Source organism: Aulonocara sp. 'chitande type north' Nkhata Bay, linkage group LG7, assembly GCF_057382095.1.
Source record: "Aulonocara sp. 'chitande type north' Nkhata Bay isolate Kocher_YH1m ecotype deep benthic linkage group LG7, A_spYH_male_GT1.1, whole genome shotgun sequence".
NCBI lineage: Eukaryota > Metazoa > Chordata > Actinopteri > Cichliformes > Cichlidae > Aulonocara > Aulonocara sp. 'chitande type north' Nkhata Bay.
In genome coordinates, this window is record NC_141350.1 from 32,395,639 (window position 1) to 32,413,754 (window position 18,116).

The window sequence follows — 18,116 nt, forward strand, 5'->3', positions numbered from 1 at the left end:
TATTTAGCTTTCATGGGAACAGCTTTTTTCCCCTGTTAGGGAAGCTACAGAGTGGTTGCTATAATTACCAATGTCCTTTATTTGACAAATGTCTTTGTTTTCTTTTATATGTCTACATTTTCGATAACACAGCAAAAAGGTGGTTATTATCTTGGCATAATGGAAAAGATGGCCATGGTCCACATCAAATGCGAAACATTTCATTGAAGTGAATACCAATTTTTGGTACTTTTACAATAATGCTTTTTAAAAAATGTGACACATAATTGTAATATGGTGCACAGAACTCGCAAACATAACCAAAGCCAGCGTGAGCTCCAGCGCTAGGGCCGACTTCCTATGATCACCACCAGCTAAATAAATAATCCAAATATAAAATGTAATTTTATATTCATCTGGTGTGATATAATATTTAATGTGATGTAATAATAAGTTATTTACTGTAAATAATATTGTGTTGCTCAGGTGACATTTGTCAGGTCAGCCACAATGAAAAGTGTCATTCTGAAAGAATGAAGTTGATCTAGAACGAGAGATTTTCTAAACTAAAATCAGATTTTTGATTTTCATGGCCAAATTTCCAAAGCTTTTTTTTTTTTTTTTTCCATCATCCTTGGTCTAAAATTCTCTTTCCTGGTTGGCCTTTAATTTAGAATTTACAAATAAATTTTTTTAGTAGTGGCATTAATTCTGTACAGTTTTGCTCACTTTTTCTTTTTGCATTAAATATTAAAATAGGTTAAAAGAAATTCAGGTTACACGTCACAGAACTCTGAATATTGTGTTTCTAGTTATCCAGATGAATGAGGTGCAGTGGGTGGGTGTCCCGTCTCTGTTTTTCTTGCTTCCTCTCTGGTGGTTTTTGCTGAAAACTTAAACTCTCCTTGCTGTTTAATTGTTTGCATCTTTAGTGAAAGATGTGGTTTGGTTTGTGTGTGTTTGTGTGATATTTGGTGGCACTTTGCATACCCTCACTGCTCGTCCACAGCGCTCAGATGAGCTGAACTAACTGATCGTTCTTCACCCCCTCAGCCATTACGCAGTGACGCTACGCCTGCAGGTTCACCGGCTTTCATCATCGCAACCCCCCCCACACGCCTGCCAGCACCCCAAACTGCACTCTGAGAATTGTTCTCGCACTGCTCGTCACATTAATTAGTTTTCACTCTTTATTACTTCATGTATTGATAATAGATGTAAGTCAGCCCAGTTTTGGTTAGCGGTGGATTGCTTGTGTTTTTTAGGCAGTAAAAGCTCTGCTGCCCTCCTCCCATCTCCACCATTTTCAGTAACCTTTGGATTTTTTTTTTTTTTTTAAATAGTATGAAATGCTAAAGTGTGATTCTAGTTGCGTTTATTCTCTCCCGGAGAGGTCAGTTTTATCCTGATGTCCAGAATTATTGAGCCAAGGAACAGAATCTGCTCAGATTTTTGGTGATACTCAACCAAACTGATGTCATCTTTTACTCTGCTCTACAAATTTTTACTTCAGAGCCTTGTATCAGGCTCTCATATAACCAAGAGATGGCGCTGAGACAGCCATCCATGAGTTCGGCTTATTTCATCCCAGAGTTAGAAAATAAAAAACAAAACAAAAAAACAGTGGTTGGAGCGCTTGTAGATCAGAGATGTGTGGTTCTGCTTTTCTGCAGTTTGCTGTGTGTTGTTGTTGTTGTTTGAAGACAACCTGAGAGCAAAACCAACCATTTCAGCTTCACTTGGCTCTTAAATTTAAGCTCAGCTTACAAATTCAGCATATTCCAGTATTGGTGGAAGTGTTCTGGCCAATTGGAGAGCCTTTAAAGATGTTTTCCAGCTGTCACCGGGGAGCTTTGAGGCATCACATCTTGTTGGTGTTGACATGTATTTTTTCCTGCCTTCCTCCAGCTCCTCATCTGCCCTCCTGTGACCCGCTTCTTCTTCAGCCGGAGGGAGCCCTTCCATAAGCTGCTGATCCAGGGTGACTCGGCGGGCAGAATGACCCTGTGGAGCATCCCGGACACCTCGCCTCTGCAGCCACAGTCCACCTCCACAGGTAAGGAAGGGGGGAAGATGGTGAGGTTTCTCTGGTAAAAGTCTTTTCATAAAACTTTGCTGTTTTTCTTGAACTTCAAACCTCAGCATGACGTTACGATGATCTTTTTTTTCTTTTTTTTTTTAGCTTTAAAGCAGCCCATTGTTAACGAGTTGGTACTAACGGAGGTTGTTTTTAGTCTGTTGGTCCAAAAATACAAACAAACAGAAAAACTTGATTCATAGAGTTTCTTTTCTTAAGAAAAATGTGGAAGAGAAAAAAGAAAAGCAGCATAGGTCCCCTTTACAAGATGCCTGATTGCATTGTTCAACTTTCTGGAGAGCTTATTCTTCATCCTCAAGTCCTTCAGAAGGCTGATCTCTAAACGAGTCCTTTGTCTGTTTGTATCACTGCAGAGCTGCAGGTGTCATTCACCATCAGCCTGCAGGAGGCATTTGATAAGCTGAGCCCAGTGTCCTCGGGGATCATTGACCAGCTCAGCGTCCTGCCAGGCAAAGACGAACCCATTAAGGTCTGAACACAGAAAAGTTCTCATTAAATTATAAAAGAAGTTGTTTTAAAGATTCAAAATATTCTCACAGAGTTGAAAACTTTCAAAAATGAAAACAAACGTGTGTGTGTGGGTGTGTGGGGAACGTCCTTTTATTGTGTCCATCAACACGACCCCAAAATAACCTCTTTTGTGAGCACGTGTGCGATAGGGTTTACACAGTGGGGAAACTCTAAGAGAGTGTGTGTGCTTCACCTCAGGTGACGGCCAGCGTCTACATCCCCTCTCAGGGGCGCCTGGTGTGCGGGAGAGAAGACGGCAGCATCATCCTCGTTCCCGCCACTCAGACGGCCATCGTCCAGCTGCTGCAGGGCGAGCACATGCTCAGGAGAGGTGAGACAAACAAACTATACAGACACACTAACAAATCCAGCGAAGTTTTGTTTCAATTTGACTCCTTTTACATCAGTTAAGATTCATTTTCATGCCTATTTCTAGTTTTAGTTGACTTTAAAAACCTTTGACCTTTGTGTCGGTCTGTTCTGCAGGCTGGCCGCCTCACCGCACCCTACGAGGCCACCGCAACAAGGTGACCTGCGTCCTGTACCCATACCAGGTCTCGCCACGCTACGACCAGCGCTCGCTGGTGTCTGGGGGAGTGGACTTCTCCGTCATTGTCTGGGACATTTTCACCGGGGAGATGAAGCACATCTTCTGTGTCCACGGAGGGGAGATCACACAGCTCATCGTTCCGCCAGAAAACTGCAGCGTAAGACCGCCACCGCACGGGTCTATGTCTGCTTTCAGGCTTTGTTCTGCCGTCTCTGCAACACTGTTTGACATTAGATTTAAATGTTACGAGGTTACAGTCGTCATCGTTACTGTGGAAATAAGTTGAGACCTTTGTGCTGTTGTGGTTTCAGAAGCCCACCTGAAACTACACAGAGAGGACTTCGTATTGTTTACATGACATTAAAATAAATGGTTAGAGATGTTTTGCTTCCATGGAAATCACAGTAATGCTGTTGAGTACAATGGCTGAGCTGTTACACACACAAGCTTTAATGAAGACATCAGATGGGCTTCTTCTCATTCTTTTAATAGTAAAGGGTACCTATTGTAACTGTTGCTCATTTCTTGTCACATATGTCCTGTTCCAATTTGGTTCTTCATATTAAAGTAAACTGTGAGGCGGACGCTCAGGCTTCAGGATGCTCTAATCAGTTTCACATAGTTTGTTTCTACTCTTGGCTCTACTTGATGTCATAGAGAGCAGATATCTTTTTTTAACCAGTGATATCTGACTCCAGAGATCAGAAGACCTTTGCAGCAGTGCAGTCACTAATGACTAAAAAGGGTCATTCCATTTAAATTGAATCAAATCTGACATCTTGAGTGGTTTTAAATGCTTTGAAATCCTTGAAAATAAAATAATGTTAAACGATTCAGAGGCCGTATTGAGTTTCTACTCTGACTTATTGTCTGCTAACCTCTCGGTGACCTGCAAGCACTTCTTCAGATTCTATGCCTCACCTTGCTGCTGTGTTTCCTCTGCAGACTCGGGTGCAGCACTGCGTCTGCTCGGTGGCCAGTGACCACTCTGTCGGCCTGCTCAGTCTCCGGGAGAGGAAGTGCATCATGCTCGCGTCGCGGCACCTTTTCCCCATCCAAGTCATCAAGTGGCGCCCGGCAGACGACTACCTGGTGGTGGGCTGCTCTGACGGCTCTGTGTACGTCTGGCAGATGGACACAGGTAAGAACCAGAGGACCAGGAAGGAGGTGTTTTCACTGTACTAGAACATGGAAACCTTATGACTGTTAAGATACCGATCATAATATTCTATATTAGCCTGTTTGTTAGCTCAAAGGAAAACCTTTGCGAGCTGCTACCAAGGCTGAAAGGTTCAGGCTTGCAGTTTCCTCCTACTTCTAATCTTAATGCTAAGCATGCATTAAGGGGGGTGGGGGTGGGCGTGCTCTCTGCAGTTCCCCCAATGACCACTAGACACTGGCTTCAAAACAGTTAGTCCTCATACACTGATCAAATAATTAATACAAGCACTTTTCCTAAGATTCACATCCATATTCCAATAAACATGTCAGATAGCAGCTTGGAGCTCAGTATATTGGATAGGGATACTTTACCATGCAGACTAAAGAGTCAAACACAACCAACATTATAATAATAATGGATTGCATTTATATAGCGCTTTACAATTCCACTATTCATTCATTCACTCACTGGTGGAGGCAGCTACAGTGGTAGCCACAGCTGCCCTGGGGCAGACTGACAGAAGCGAGGCTGCCATATCGCGCCATCGGCCCCTCTGGCCAACACCAGTAGGCGGTAGGTGAAGCGTCTTGCCCAAGGACACAACGACTGAGACTGTCCGAGCCGGGGCTCGAACCGGCAACCTTCCAGTTACAAGACGAACTGCCAACTCTTTGAGCCACGATCGCCCCTAACCTTCTGATTAGTAGATAGCTGGTCAGCCTCCTGAACTACAGCCACCTAATAATCCCCCAAAACTCGTATTTGTGCCTGATGAACAGGTTTGCTTGTGTTGGCTGAACAATAACTTGGCTCTCGTCCAACAATAGCTCCAAAAAGTCAACATGGCAGCTACATCCTTGTGTGTGTGTGTGTGTGTGTGTGTGTGTGTGTGTGTGTGTGACCTGAATGAGCTGTAGTGCTGGGAAATTGCAGGGTATCTAAGTGTGAAATTAAGGAAGGTGTGTACTCAGGCGTTAGACATGTAATGGGGCCATGGCTCATGGGCCTTCATCACTCACACACACCTATACACACTCAGGTATAATGGTGCCACTTCTCCTCTCACTCAATACCAGAGCCAATACTGATGTCAGCTCTGTCTGCAGCTAATGATGTCTCTCTAAAGCCCGTCTCTTTCTATAAAGGTGGAGAATTGTTACACTGGAGAAGATCGTCTGTGACCTGAATCATATTCAAGAGACTATAGATAATGATTGTGAGTCTGAGATGGTGTGAGAGAGATTGGAAGATTGATATAAATAAAAGGAGAGTGCAAGGGCAAGAGGAGGGAGACTGATGGAAACAGAAGGCGAGTCTGTGTGATGAGAATGAAGAGAGAGAGTGAGAGAGAGAGAGGCTGAGATAAAATCATCGATGTGTCAGTTCATCCTGACGATGTCGTACAGGGTCGAGGTCAGAGCTCAGTGCAGTTCTGAGGCCCTGAGAACACAACGCACAACCCCACCTACTGTTCTGTCAAAGTTGAATCAAAACCATTGAGCTTCCCACAAACAAAGTGTGTTGGAAACCCTTAAAGTTTAGGGTTGAGTTGAAGATTTCAGAGATCACTATTGGAGCTCTTCATGGTCAAATTTCTACTTGGTATTAATGAACTGCTTCATCCATCATATGTAGCTCCTGGGTCTCTGAGCTCAGGGAAATGTTGGCTGTAGCTGGGTCCAATTTGCAGAAGTCTCTTTTTAAAAAGAAGCTTAAGACCCACCTGTGCAGGATTGCTTTAGTTTTATCCAGTGTGAAGCGTATTTTCTGTTTATTCAGATGAAATCACCTTTTAGAGTGCAAGTGGTTCAATTAATTGATTGGGTGGTCAACAGATGACAGGCTTTTTTTTTTAAACATACTTTTAATACAATCTTGTATTGAAGGAAATTACACTGGACATTTTTCACTGTTTCCAATTTACTGATAAAAAGGTCAGTGCAGGATGAAAATTGTTTTACAAAACTCTGGCTCTTTCTATTGAATGTTTTTCTCTTGAAATGTCTCTTGAGATATTTTAGGTTTACTTACTGTTTTACATGTAAAAGTTTTATTTTATTTCTGTCTGCTTAAAACACAACTCCTTTGTTTACTTATGGATCTACTATGACTGTTTGTCATTTTAAAATTCGAAATTTAGTTAAAGGGCTTGTAATACACTGCAAGAATTTTCTCTTTCAAACTGCATACGATTGCAGTGTTTGATTTTTATTGCTTTGTATTATCCTTGTGTTGTTTAAACTGAGTGTTACTACCAAATTAACCTAATAACCTTTGAGGACTGTACTGCAATTGAGAGCTTGAGGTTTAGAGCTATCTATATCTACCCTATGGATTTAATAGAGGGGCAGCACGGTGGTTAGCACTGTTGCTTCACAGCAAGAAGGTCCACTGTCAGGTCGGGGTCCTTCTGTGTGGAGTTTGCATGTTCTCCTCGTGTTTGTGGGGGTTCTCTCCAGGTACTCCAGCTTCCTCCCACAGTTCAAAGACATGCAGTTAGTGGGGATAGGTTAATTGGTAACTCCAAATTGCCCATAGGCGTACCCTGCCTCTCGCCCTAGACAGCTGGGATGGGTTCCAGCCCCCCTGTGACCCTGACAAGGATAAGCGGCAGAGAATGGATGGATGGATTTAATAGAGTACCATCAGTCAACTAAAACAGTGAGTGCTAAACACCTGCAGCTACAAGGAATTTAAACCATCCAATTAGCAGTTTCTTTCCATGCAAAATCTTTAGCTGGTCTAATTGAGAAATGAATGGGCACAATGAGAAAAAACAAGGCACTTATGTATTAGAAGTTAGCAGTGAATCTATATATTTCAGGTTTACTGTGCACAGGTGTACACCTGCAGGTGGACCAGGGGGTGAAAAAATATCAGACTGTTGGTTTGTGTGTAGCTTGTGTCTTCTGAGGCTGAGGCAGATTTGTTTACTGGTTTGGTTCCAGGAGCGTTGGACCGCTGTGTGATGGGAATAACTGCAGTAGAGATCCTGAATGCCTGTGATGAGCTGGCTCCAGCTACTGTGGATGCTCTGAGCCACTCGGCGGTGAACCTGAAACAGGCGATGACCCGCCGCAGCCTGGCCGCACTGAAGAACATGGCTCAACACAAACTGCAGACGCTTGCCACCAACCTGCTGGCTGCAGACAACGCTGACAAGGTGAGGACGACCACTAAAAGTCACAAACACACTGGAAGAAATAAGTTAATCAGAAAAAGGCACAAAACAAAGAAATGTGCATATAACGGTTGACCTGTAGCGTGTATACAGGAATATTTGTTTACCATCAGATCCTGAGCAATCCAAATGCAGGCAACGCTTGTTTTTTCTGCACACTGTGAGGCTGTTGGTATTTATTAAATTCAAAGGAAAGACCCTGACTCTCAGCCACCTGTGGGGAATAATGGTCTAGATTGTATTTGTTAGCTGAATTAACATGCTAGACATTTCAATATGTTAGATCAGTAAAGGGGTAAGCAAGCAAAATTGTATTTTGACAATACAGCAAAAATGTCAAAACAAATATTGTTAAAATGACAAGTTTTAAGCTGCTTTTTAAGACGGATCACTGAGCAACAGATCACACGTTTGCAGGTACACGTCTTTGGTCCTCATTATAGTTTTCGTTATACATTTATTGTTAAATCTGTTTACTTTAAGTCATTGAGATTAGCATCTCTTTTTAAAGAGAGTCCTCAAAAACCCATATACAACAGTATAAAGAGTAGTGAGTATATTTTGAAAGCACCTGCAAGTACAACTGCAGATATAAATATAAACTGTTGCAGCGCCTTAGAAACAGGGGACAGCAGACAAGCCTGATATCCACCAAAATGACTTGATGTTCTGTTTATGACCTGAAACTACTGACTGAGCCCATTAAGTTCATAGAGGTCACAGAAGACCATAGAAGTCGAAGGAGTCGCCCCCTGGTGGTCATTAAAATAATAGAGGTTCCGCATTGACGTCACTTTCAGCAATCTGATTCAGATTGGGAATCTTTTCAACACTTTGTGGTAAATCCTGATTCTACTTTTATTTATTTATTTAGTTTTTGCTCAAAACAAAGATTTGTTTTCTAAACCTTCTTAGACTGAAGCTGAGGTTTGTCAAATGTTAATTTTTTCATTTCTACGAAGTTCAGATGTCTCTTTATGTTCCTCATATAATGATTTTCTCTTTGCATTATTCACCACACACACACACACACACACACACACACACGTCATCTCAGTCACAAAGCTGCTGGCTCAAGTCAGACCAATTAAAACTCTGCTGGAGACGACCCACAGGTCAACCGTACAGTGACTTCTCCAGGGAACGATGGCATTAAATGTCATAATGGTGAAAAAGAGTGAGTCCAGCGTTTCTTTTGAGACTTTCTGGAGACTAGCTTTTCAATATTTAAACCTGTACCAGCACAAGTCAAACTACTTGAGTAGCCCTTTTTTTTGTTTTTCTCTCTCAAGTCTTAAACTGGGTCCTAATTATTTATTTTTCTACTTTAAAATTACCTTCCAGAGCTTGTTTTTACATTTTTACCTCCTGTAGTGCCTTTGTGCTTTTTTCCCCAACTTCCTGTGCATCAATACATCCTTTATATCCCCAGTTTTGAAAATGCGTGTGTAGTAAGTTTATAGTAACTAAATAAAAACATAAAAAAATGCAATAAACTACCCAGAACATAGATACAAAAATTATAAAAGGAAAAAAGTTGCATAAAATCCTTTCAAATCACAAAACATTATTTTGAGTGTGCACATAACTTTGTTTTTGAGATACACCCATTTTTATAAATTATAATAAAAATGAAAATAAAATGCACACTGTGCACAATTTGCAAAAAGACAGTATGTACATCAAAATTCCATTTCCAAAAGTGCATAGTTCTCAGTGTCTGAGGAATTGAATTGAAATGAATATCTTTATTGTCATTGGTGCTTGAACAACAAAATTAACAAGTTGTCTTTGATCAGTGCTAAAAACCTTAAAATACCAATAAAACAACAGAACTTTACATTCATGACGTAGAAATGACGTATAGAAAGTCACAAATTCCTGCCTTTCCTGGGAAAACCAGTTTTTACAGTTGGTGCTGTGCATGAAACCATGTAATGGCTCATGCTGATTACATGATGATGTATGGGAGCAGAGGCGTGCTTGTTGGCTCAAGTACCAAAAACCGTAGTTTCTCTAATATCCACTAGAGGCTCACTCCAAAAGTGAGTCAGTCCCACAGTCAGGACTAAAGGAGAACCTGGGACTGTTGTGGAGATGAAACTAACATAGAGGAAAACTGAGTTAAATGTTTTATTGTGTCACTCTACCATAAAATGTCTTAAATTTTGTGTTTAAGGTATTTTAATTATGAATATCTACCTTTTCAATATGACTGGAAATAATGAAACGAAGCTTTAAACACCGATCATACGTAATGAAGAATTATATTTTAGCTCACGGCACACCTGAGTTACCCTTTCTCTGCTGTATTCGGTAGCTTTCAGCTTCTTTGAGCTTCACCTGTGAGGGGACCACTTGTCAGACGTGATGATCTGATCTGTCCCGACAGCGGTAACCCCTCCCAAATGTGCAGCCCGGCACCGAAAACAAGCGCTGTGAATTATTTAGTGCTTGAACAGCGTTTAGTTTAGTTGCCGGTGCAGTTTGACTTCTGCAGGTTCACCTGGAACTCATTTACCTCAGGTCTCCTCTGCTCTAAGGGGTCGTTCTTTCTTTCTAATTTTCCTCCCTCCCTCCTGTTTCCTTCCACATGATAACCTTTGTGTTGTTTTCTCTCTCCTCTGGGTCGTCTGTGGAGAAACCCCCCCTCCCCTCCGGTCATAACTGCCCATAATCACAGCTCTTCTGTGAAAAGGCCAACAAACAACAGCTGTAATCTTTCTTCTCCTTTTATGTTAGAAATGCATCACTGTGCTTCACTTTCCTGCCTCCCACCCCCGCCGTCATTTCCCCCTCATGCCTGCTGAAATTATGGCTCAACACCACCAACTCCCCCCACCGTGTGTGTGTCCTCCCCTGCTGGGTGTAATGGTGGATAATGACCATGAAATGTCAGACCATCAACCCAAACATTTCACCCAGCTGACGTGTGTGTGTGTGTGTGTGTGTGTGTGTGTGTGTGTGTGTGTGTGTGTGTGTAGTTGATGTTGGTTTGTTCAGAAGCTATTCTGCTGAATGTGCTGATCTGTGAATGTTTGTGTTCATGAGGAAAAACGACTGTATCCAGACTTTGGAGCTTGCAAGAATGATGTTTTAGGTCTTCAAACCTGAGGCTGAAGCTTTGCCAGGATCCAGGAAGTCAGTTTACTGGAACTCTGAGTTTGTTAATCCTGAGCTCAGGGAAACCGGAACTCTGAGTCAGGTGCCTCAGATCCTCTGTGACTCCTCCCCCTCCTGCTGCACCTGAATTTAATGACAGTGTTGATCTGCTCCTCTTCTCCCCCATCTAATCTTCTTCTTCTTCTCTCCCACCTTTTTCTGCACCTCATTCATTGCCTCGTCTTCCTCCTTCCTCTTCTTTTCCTTCTCAACTTTCTTCCCTCTGCGTGTCTCCCTTGACCACCCTCTTCTTATTCACGTCCTCCTCCTTTTTCCTTCCTCTCCTCTGCTGCCTTCATATCCTCCTCCTTCCATTTTCTTCCACTTTCTACTTCTCTGCCTCTGCCCTCTACTGTCCTGTTCTCCTTTTCCTCCTCAACTTCTTGTCCTTTTCCACCTGATTCTCTGCCACCTTCCCCTCCTCTACCAACTTCTTCTCCACCTTATTCTTCACCTCCTCTTCATCCTCGTTTTCTTCTCTGTCCATGTGCTTCCCACGCATTATCCTCCTGCCCATTCTTCTGTCTCCTCTTTTAGTTTTCTGCACAAATTCAAGCTAACTGTATCTCTCCTCATTTACTTAAATGATCTCATGCCTGATTTGCCTTTCTCTCTCGCTCCTGTCACTGTGTTTTTAACTCCATGTCCTCCTGCTGGATCTGTTTTGTAGTTGAGTCGTGTTTGACTCTAAGAAAGCTGCTCTTTGATCAGGAGAACAATTTCAATTCTGACTCTCTCACCTAGTTCTGAAGCCATGTTTCCTCACATCACACTGGGCTGCTTCATGTCTGAATTTTTATGTGTTCATAAATGTTTCTTCATTCTCAAACTTAAATATTACAAACCGCACTCCACTGTAGAGATAAATAGTGCTGCAGACTGCCTTTAGATGGCAGTGTTACTCCACCAAAATGGAGCCTCCCTCACACAGACGCAGGGATGAGGCTCCAGTATCAGGAAAAATCAAAGGCATCTATGAAAATAAGAACTAACTTCTTAGTCTGAAGCCAGAAACCAGAATTAAAATGATCCGAGCAGGAGTCTAGCCATTCTTTGAATAAAATACTTCATAAACATCCTCAAATGTATGTTTTTCTGTGCATGCACCAGCGTACCAGGAAACTGTCTAATAGACCGATAATAGTGCTGAGATTTATCTACTTCACATCTTTTTTTTTTCTTTCATGTAAATGTAAATGATAAGAAAAAAAATAAACGGACAAGTAAAAAGATCAAAATGAGCCCAGATTTGATCAGTTATACATGTTTGAAGAATACACTGAATTTATGAGCACATCACTGTTGTCAGCACCACTTTTCAAACGCACACAAAGACATACAACACGTCAGCCCTCAGGGAGGACCAGCCTGTCAAAGGTGTGTGTGTGTGTGCGCGTGTGTGTGTGTGTGTGTGTGTGTGTCCGTGTCCCAGCTGCAGGTGTATTGTGTCTCTCGGTCAGTCAGGACGTGTCTTTACCGCTAATTATTGTTCTCGCCCACACAGTCACATCCAGCTCGATACAAAGAGCTTCAGGCAAAAGAAAAAAAAAAAAAGTGCAACAAAATGACCAGTGATCAGTGAAGGTACAAATATGAAAATAATACCAGAATTTCACGCAAAGTCAATCAGTATTCAGTGATCCAGATACAAAACAAGTTATCACATAAAAGAATCATTTCATCGTCACTTCTGTGCGCTGATTCATAGCTTGTGCTACGAAATGTTAAACTTGGTAAGCTCACAGAGATTTAACTGTTTAGAAGAAATGAGTCTGTAAATATGTTTATATTGAAGATTTTTAACATAATTTTAAAAATATTGGCCCCTGCAGCACCAAATGCTTAACTTCATGCTCAACTTCAACTTCAATGTATTTAAATTTCACATTTTTAAGTAAAAACTCATAATTTTCAATAGTTAAGTTTTAAATTCACAAAGGAAAAAAACGACAACTGATAAGTTTTTACGGAAAAAGAAGGCAAAGAATATCAGACCCCTTGGGGAACAAATGTCAAATAGACAAAACCAAGGCAAATTTTTGTAAAACACATGAGCAAATTTACACGATAGTGGTACATTGTCGAGGGGAAAGGGAAAACGGAGACAAAATTGGCAAATTATGAAAGAAATAAGTGCCATACTTACGAAAGTGACACTGCCAAATTTCTATGGAAAAATTTCATATTCACAAGAAAAATGGCAAATCTCGAAAGAAAAACGAGGCTTATTGCCGAGAGGAAAAAGCAAAGTTTGAAGTCTGTGTCTGTTTAAAGTCACTTTCCTGTAGTTTATTTTAAAATGTGGAGAGAAAATTAAACACAACATGATTATAACAGTGTGTTAACTCTAAATGCAAGTAAACAGGAGGAAGATTCGGTGAGGAATCAGATGTTTTCTCTTTCTTTATGTATCTTTAAAGAAAGATTTGATGCAATGCTATGGTTACAAAGGTAAATGATAGACATGATGTGACGTGAGCTTAGACGTGAAAAGAAATGGGCTTAACTCTGGGTCTGAAAAGTGAAGTCGGTGCTTTCGTCCCTGAAACCTGCAGCCTGGGGAATGAGAACCGGGTTGCTTCACTTGATCTATGGGAAAATGAGCCTTCTGTGAGTTTCCTGAGAAGTTTATGGAGTCTATTGTTTGTCTTATTTAATGAAAAATCTTTGTTTTTGTAGATTTTGGCCCCTTTAGAGTCAAACAGAATGATAGGGCAGGATGTGATGACCTGTCATGTTTCTTTTTCAAACACCATTGTGGTGATGGCGAAAAAGCTCTGTGATCTTAAGGCAAAAGGTTAAAAAAAACCGCAAAAACATGCAGATAAAAATCCAGCTTTGGCCTTTTCTTTCCTCTTTATTTCCTCTCTTCATTCCTGTCTTAATCACCACCTCCTCCCTCACTTTCTCCTCCTCCTGTCTCCTCCCTTGGAATCGAAGTCTAACAGGATCAGTTTAATTGCAGTCATCAGCTCATTAACATGGAAACGAGAAGCAAACAGCTCCATGCACATGCTGTCTCTTCTAATACAATTAAAATTGAGCCGAGTGTTAATATTAGTGGCAATTACAGGTGTGTGCGTGTGTGTGCGTGTGTGTGTGCGTGCGTGTGTGTGTGCGTGTGTGTGCGTGTGTGTGTGTGTGCGTGTGTGTGCGTGTGTGTGCGTGTGTGTGTGTGTGCGTGTGTGTGATTTAAATAATGAGCTTTTGATGAGGAGCTCTTGAACTTCTTAATTAAATTTATATCGACAATGGATCATTTAAATATATTTATATATTTAATGTGAAAAGTGTCACACTGTGATTGATTTTGTTCTTGAAACTGAACTCTGTCTTTCCACCAGGGCAACTTACCAAAATATTCCCACAATGCCTTGGTGGTCCAGGCGATGAAGACCAACCTGACAGACCCTGACATGCATGTGCTGTTCTTCGACGTGGAGGCGGTGATCATCCAGCTGCTGACGGAGGAAGCTCAGAGACCAAACCCCATGCTGGTGTCCCCGGAGACGCTACAGAAGAGCCAAGCTGGGGCTGATAAGGGCGGGTCCTTGTTGGCTCATAAAATCTTCAAACAGGTCCATAAACACCAAAAAAAAAAATTCCACTAATGAAGGTCTTTTATTATTGTATTATTTTTGTTTTTCATGTAAATAATTTCTCCTAAAACCAGGTGAAGGAGACCATGAAAGAGACCATTAAGGAGCACCTATTAGATGAAGATGAGGATGAAGAGGAGGAGATGAGGAGGCGCGAGGAGAAGTCCAAGTCTCTGAGTCTGCTGGAGTATAACCTGACGATGGACACAGCCAAGCTCTTCATGTCCTGCCTGCACGCCTGGGGTCTCAACGAACAGCTGGACACCATCTGTCTGGAGCGACTGGGCATGCTCAGACCACACTGCCCCATCTCCTTCGGCTTGATCTCCAGAGGAGGCCACATGTCTCTTATGTTGCCCACCTTCAAGGTAACTGTCTGTTATCACCTGGGTTCCAGGTGTCTTTCCATGAAAGACATATCGTTGAGCATGGAGCATTTAAAAAGCTAAATCAATAGTTTGATAACAGGGCACCTGAAAATAAGAACCTCTTCTCTTTGTATAACTCCATTTTCCAGGAATCTTTGCTTCGTCAGCTTTCCCTGGCGACAGGTCGGAAGCTATCTCTGTCAGACATAGTCGGGAAGGGGACATATGGTGTGTCGAGGGCTGTCACCACACATCACCTCCTCTCCGTCATCTCACTGGCCAACACTCTGATGGGCATGACCAACGCCACCTTTGTTGGAGAGCACATGAAGAAAGCACCGGCCAGGTAACAAACACACATGGACTAACTCTTAAAAGTGATTTATTTTTATATTTGTTCTTTAAGAACTCTTATATTCAGAAGAGTTGGTTGAGCCCAAACTAAAGTTAAAAAAGTAAGAATGTTGGATGTATGATCTTGCAGTGCTGTGATTGCAGCCATTCCCCAACTCTCTGTGAATGGTACTCATGGTCTTTGATCAGTGGGTTTTGGTCAGTGGTTGTTGATCAATGGTCATGAGAATTTTCTTAATTAAGATTAAGGAACTCTCCTCCCAGCCCATTGTTCCTTCAGTGGGCTGGTTTCAGTCATTATGCAAATGTACTGTTTATAAGATTGGGGAAACCTGCAGTCAGCTGAGACTGAAGAAGTCACTTGGATGAGTGACGAAACGTTTCTTCTACAAAATGCTACGTCCAGATGAACATAATCAACTTTTGGAGATTTACTTACCTGGACGATTGAGCATATGAATCAAGACGAAATGTTGGATGTAGATTTACCTGGTCAGTACAAACTAATCTACAATGGCAGGATTTACTTCCTGTGGCTTTGCAACTTATGTTTTCATGTTAGCCATTTCTTGATACATGAATTGATAAAAGGTTTGAAATATTGATGTTCAATGATTGGATGAATGATAAATGGTTAAATGCACAGATGCATGGATAGAAAGTTAAAGGGCTAATTATATAGTTGGATGACTAAATGGTTGGATAAAAGATGTTTTGGGCATGGATGGATGGGAAGATTCGATGTCTATTAGATGGATAATGACATGGATATATGTTGGATGGATAAAGAAATGTTGGATGTGTGCATGAACGGATAGATGGTTTAGTCTGTGGATGGTATAATTGATAGCTAAATACCTGAATAAATTATGCATGGATGGTTTGGTGGATAAATGTTGGATGAGTGGATAGATGGCTAAATGGTTTGTTGGACTAACAGCTGGATGGAGGCAAAGTGGTTGGATGAATAGACGGTTGGATAGGTGGCATGTTGGTAGTTAATTACATAACTTTAAAAAAAAAAATATATAATGTGCCATTAAATGAACCAAAAACAATATTAAAACTAAATGGAATGTGATTAATTCATATATTTATATTGTTAAGCTATCTTAACAATATAACAATATTACAATACATATGTAACAATACAAAAACTTATGTAATGTTTTTGTTTTTACTCCCTTCGAACTTTCGCATTTTATACATTACTGTCTACTTCTATATTTACTTTTGATCTTTGTTCTTCTGTAGCTGCTCTGGCCCACGCTGAGTAAACAAAGCTGCAGCAAACTTGTTTCGTCTTCATGTGGCTTTTATAGGATTTAAATTTCAAACTTTGTTCATCAGCTAAAAACAAACAGCAATTTGTGGAAATCAGTCTGTTTCAACACCCTGAATTGTGCACAAAAATGTATCCACATTTGTTTTAAATTGATATCAGTTTATGAACCCAAGTTCATTTTATCTAGAATTATCAGGCTGATAACACACAATTCTGATTCCAGCTTAAAAAAACGATAGAACAACTGAAACTGCAGCAGAAACTGAACTCAAAGTGCAGGACATATACTATCCTACCACCAGCGGCTGAGCTCTGTGTGTGTGTGTGTGTGTGTGTGTGTGTGTGTGTGTGTGTGTGTGTGTGTGTGGCTGATTGTTTAGTCTGTCTGAGCTCTCATTGTGCTGTGAAAGATTTAACACAGAGGTCGAGGTCCTGCTGCTGTAATACCAACACAACATTTCATCGTCCCGTCAACCCTGCTTCAAGGATAACTCTGCAGGGAGGGCGAGCAGCGAAGAGTCAGAGATGATAAAAACACAGGTCGAGGGGTAGTGAGGTGTTTGATCAGCCTTCATAAGTTTTCAGTCTATAATTGACTTATTTTTGTGGTTAAAATATATTTTTCCTGCCATATGTCCAGCTTTACAATGATAAATATTCAAATTAAACAAGGACAAAGTTCTTTTTTTCTTTTAAACTGTGAATTCAGAAATGAGCTGTCATGAGCTGGGATACATAACTGGAAATAAATACAAAAATACCAAAACAAGACAAAAGAAGAACCAGGCTGTTGTAATGGAATAAACACAAGTGATGCTGGGTTTGGGTGGGTGTGGTGGTAGTGATTCAAGAGTTGCAAGAGCTGTAAGTATTGTCAGAACACAGGGAAGAAAATACAAATCATAGATTTGGTTCACAACACAAACATTGCCTAAAGTAAAGTTTGCGTAAAGGTATGGGCAGTAAAACAAGTCATTTCAGGCAAAATATTAGCTGACGGGCCCAATATAAGATAAATAAGGATATTTTTTTTATTTTTATTTTTTTATAACTGTGGATCAGGCAAACCTCTATTAGAACCCAAAACCAAAAATTACAGAGCTTTACTTTAGTACTTTAGTCCCTGTAAAGTTTCGTCCTCTCAGTACTTTCGATGTCATTTTTGAACTCTTTCCCCCATAAAGACGACATTCGAGGACATCCGCTGTTCCCATAATGACATGTTTTGACACCTCAGGATCTGTCAATAAAAACGTGGTTTTTCCAAGGGTAATTGCCACCCTGATGCAAACTTAGTCATTTTGTTCAGTGAGCATACCTGTAATATGACAGAAACCAGTTCAGAAAAGAGCTTTAATGGTTACTCCTAAATAGGTTTTCAAGGGCTAAAGGGTTAAACCCCCTTATGTCTCCTAGGTTAGGGTGGAAAGTACAGCTTGGATTCTCATCATCATTAGTCTTGTCTAATATAAGTGACATAAAAGTCAGCTGTAAGGTGTCCTCAGTGTCAGTCCTGGGTCAGTTCTGAAATCCTTGAAATAGAGTAAACTCAACAATACTGTAAAGTCATGATGACTTTTTCCCTCACAATCAAATCTGAAGTCCTTACAGCCAGAGCTAAAGCCCCATCAACTTATACAATGATAAGTTTGAATCTCCTTAACATTCAAAGGAGCAGGTCAAATCATCTAATTTTGCCTCCTGGGTGCATCCGTCTCGAGGTTTAAAAGAACATGCTAGATATTCTATATCTCATCTGGGCTGGAAACACGTAGGGATCACAAAGAAGGGACTGGGGAATGTTACTGGGGTGAAGGACGTCTTGAATTAGCCTGCTGCCAAATTCCAGAAAGCAGAAGAAAACTGGT

At 41.1% G+C, this 18,116-nt stretch overlaps 1 protein-coding gene across 4 annotated transcripts in view; it reads left to right on the forward strand.

Moving 5' to 3' along the window:
* Positions 1–18,116, forward strand: part of wdr7 (WD repeat domain 7) — a 96,872-nt gene that overhangs the window by 10,420 nt on the left and 68,336 nt on the right. For all 4 annotated transcript variants that reach the window (XM_086300072.1, XM_086300075.1, XM_086300073.1 and 1 more), the window contains 9 exons: positions 1,888–2,035; positions 2,431–2,546; positions 2,786–2,918; positions 3,074–3,294; positions 4,083–4,278; positions 7,248–7,462; positions 13,987–14,220; positions 14,316–14,609; positions 14,759–14,955. In XM_086300072.1, coding sequence (XP_086156198.1) covers positions 1,888–2,035; positions 2,431–2,546; positions 2,786–2,918; positions 3,074–3,294; positions 4,083–4,278; positions 7,248–7,462; positions 13,987–14,220; positions 14,316–14,609; positions 14,759–14,955 — 1,754 coding nt within the window. The remainder of the gene's footprint in view (positions 1–1,887; positions 2,036–2,430; positions 2,547–2,785; positions 2,919–3,073; positions 3,295–4,082; positions 4,279–7,247; positions 7,463–13,986; positions 14,221–14,315; positions 14,610–14,758; positions 14,956–18,116) is intronic.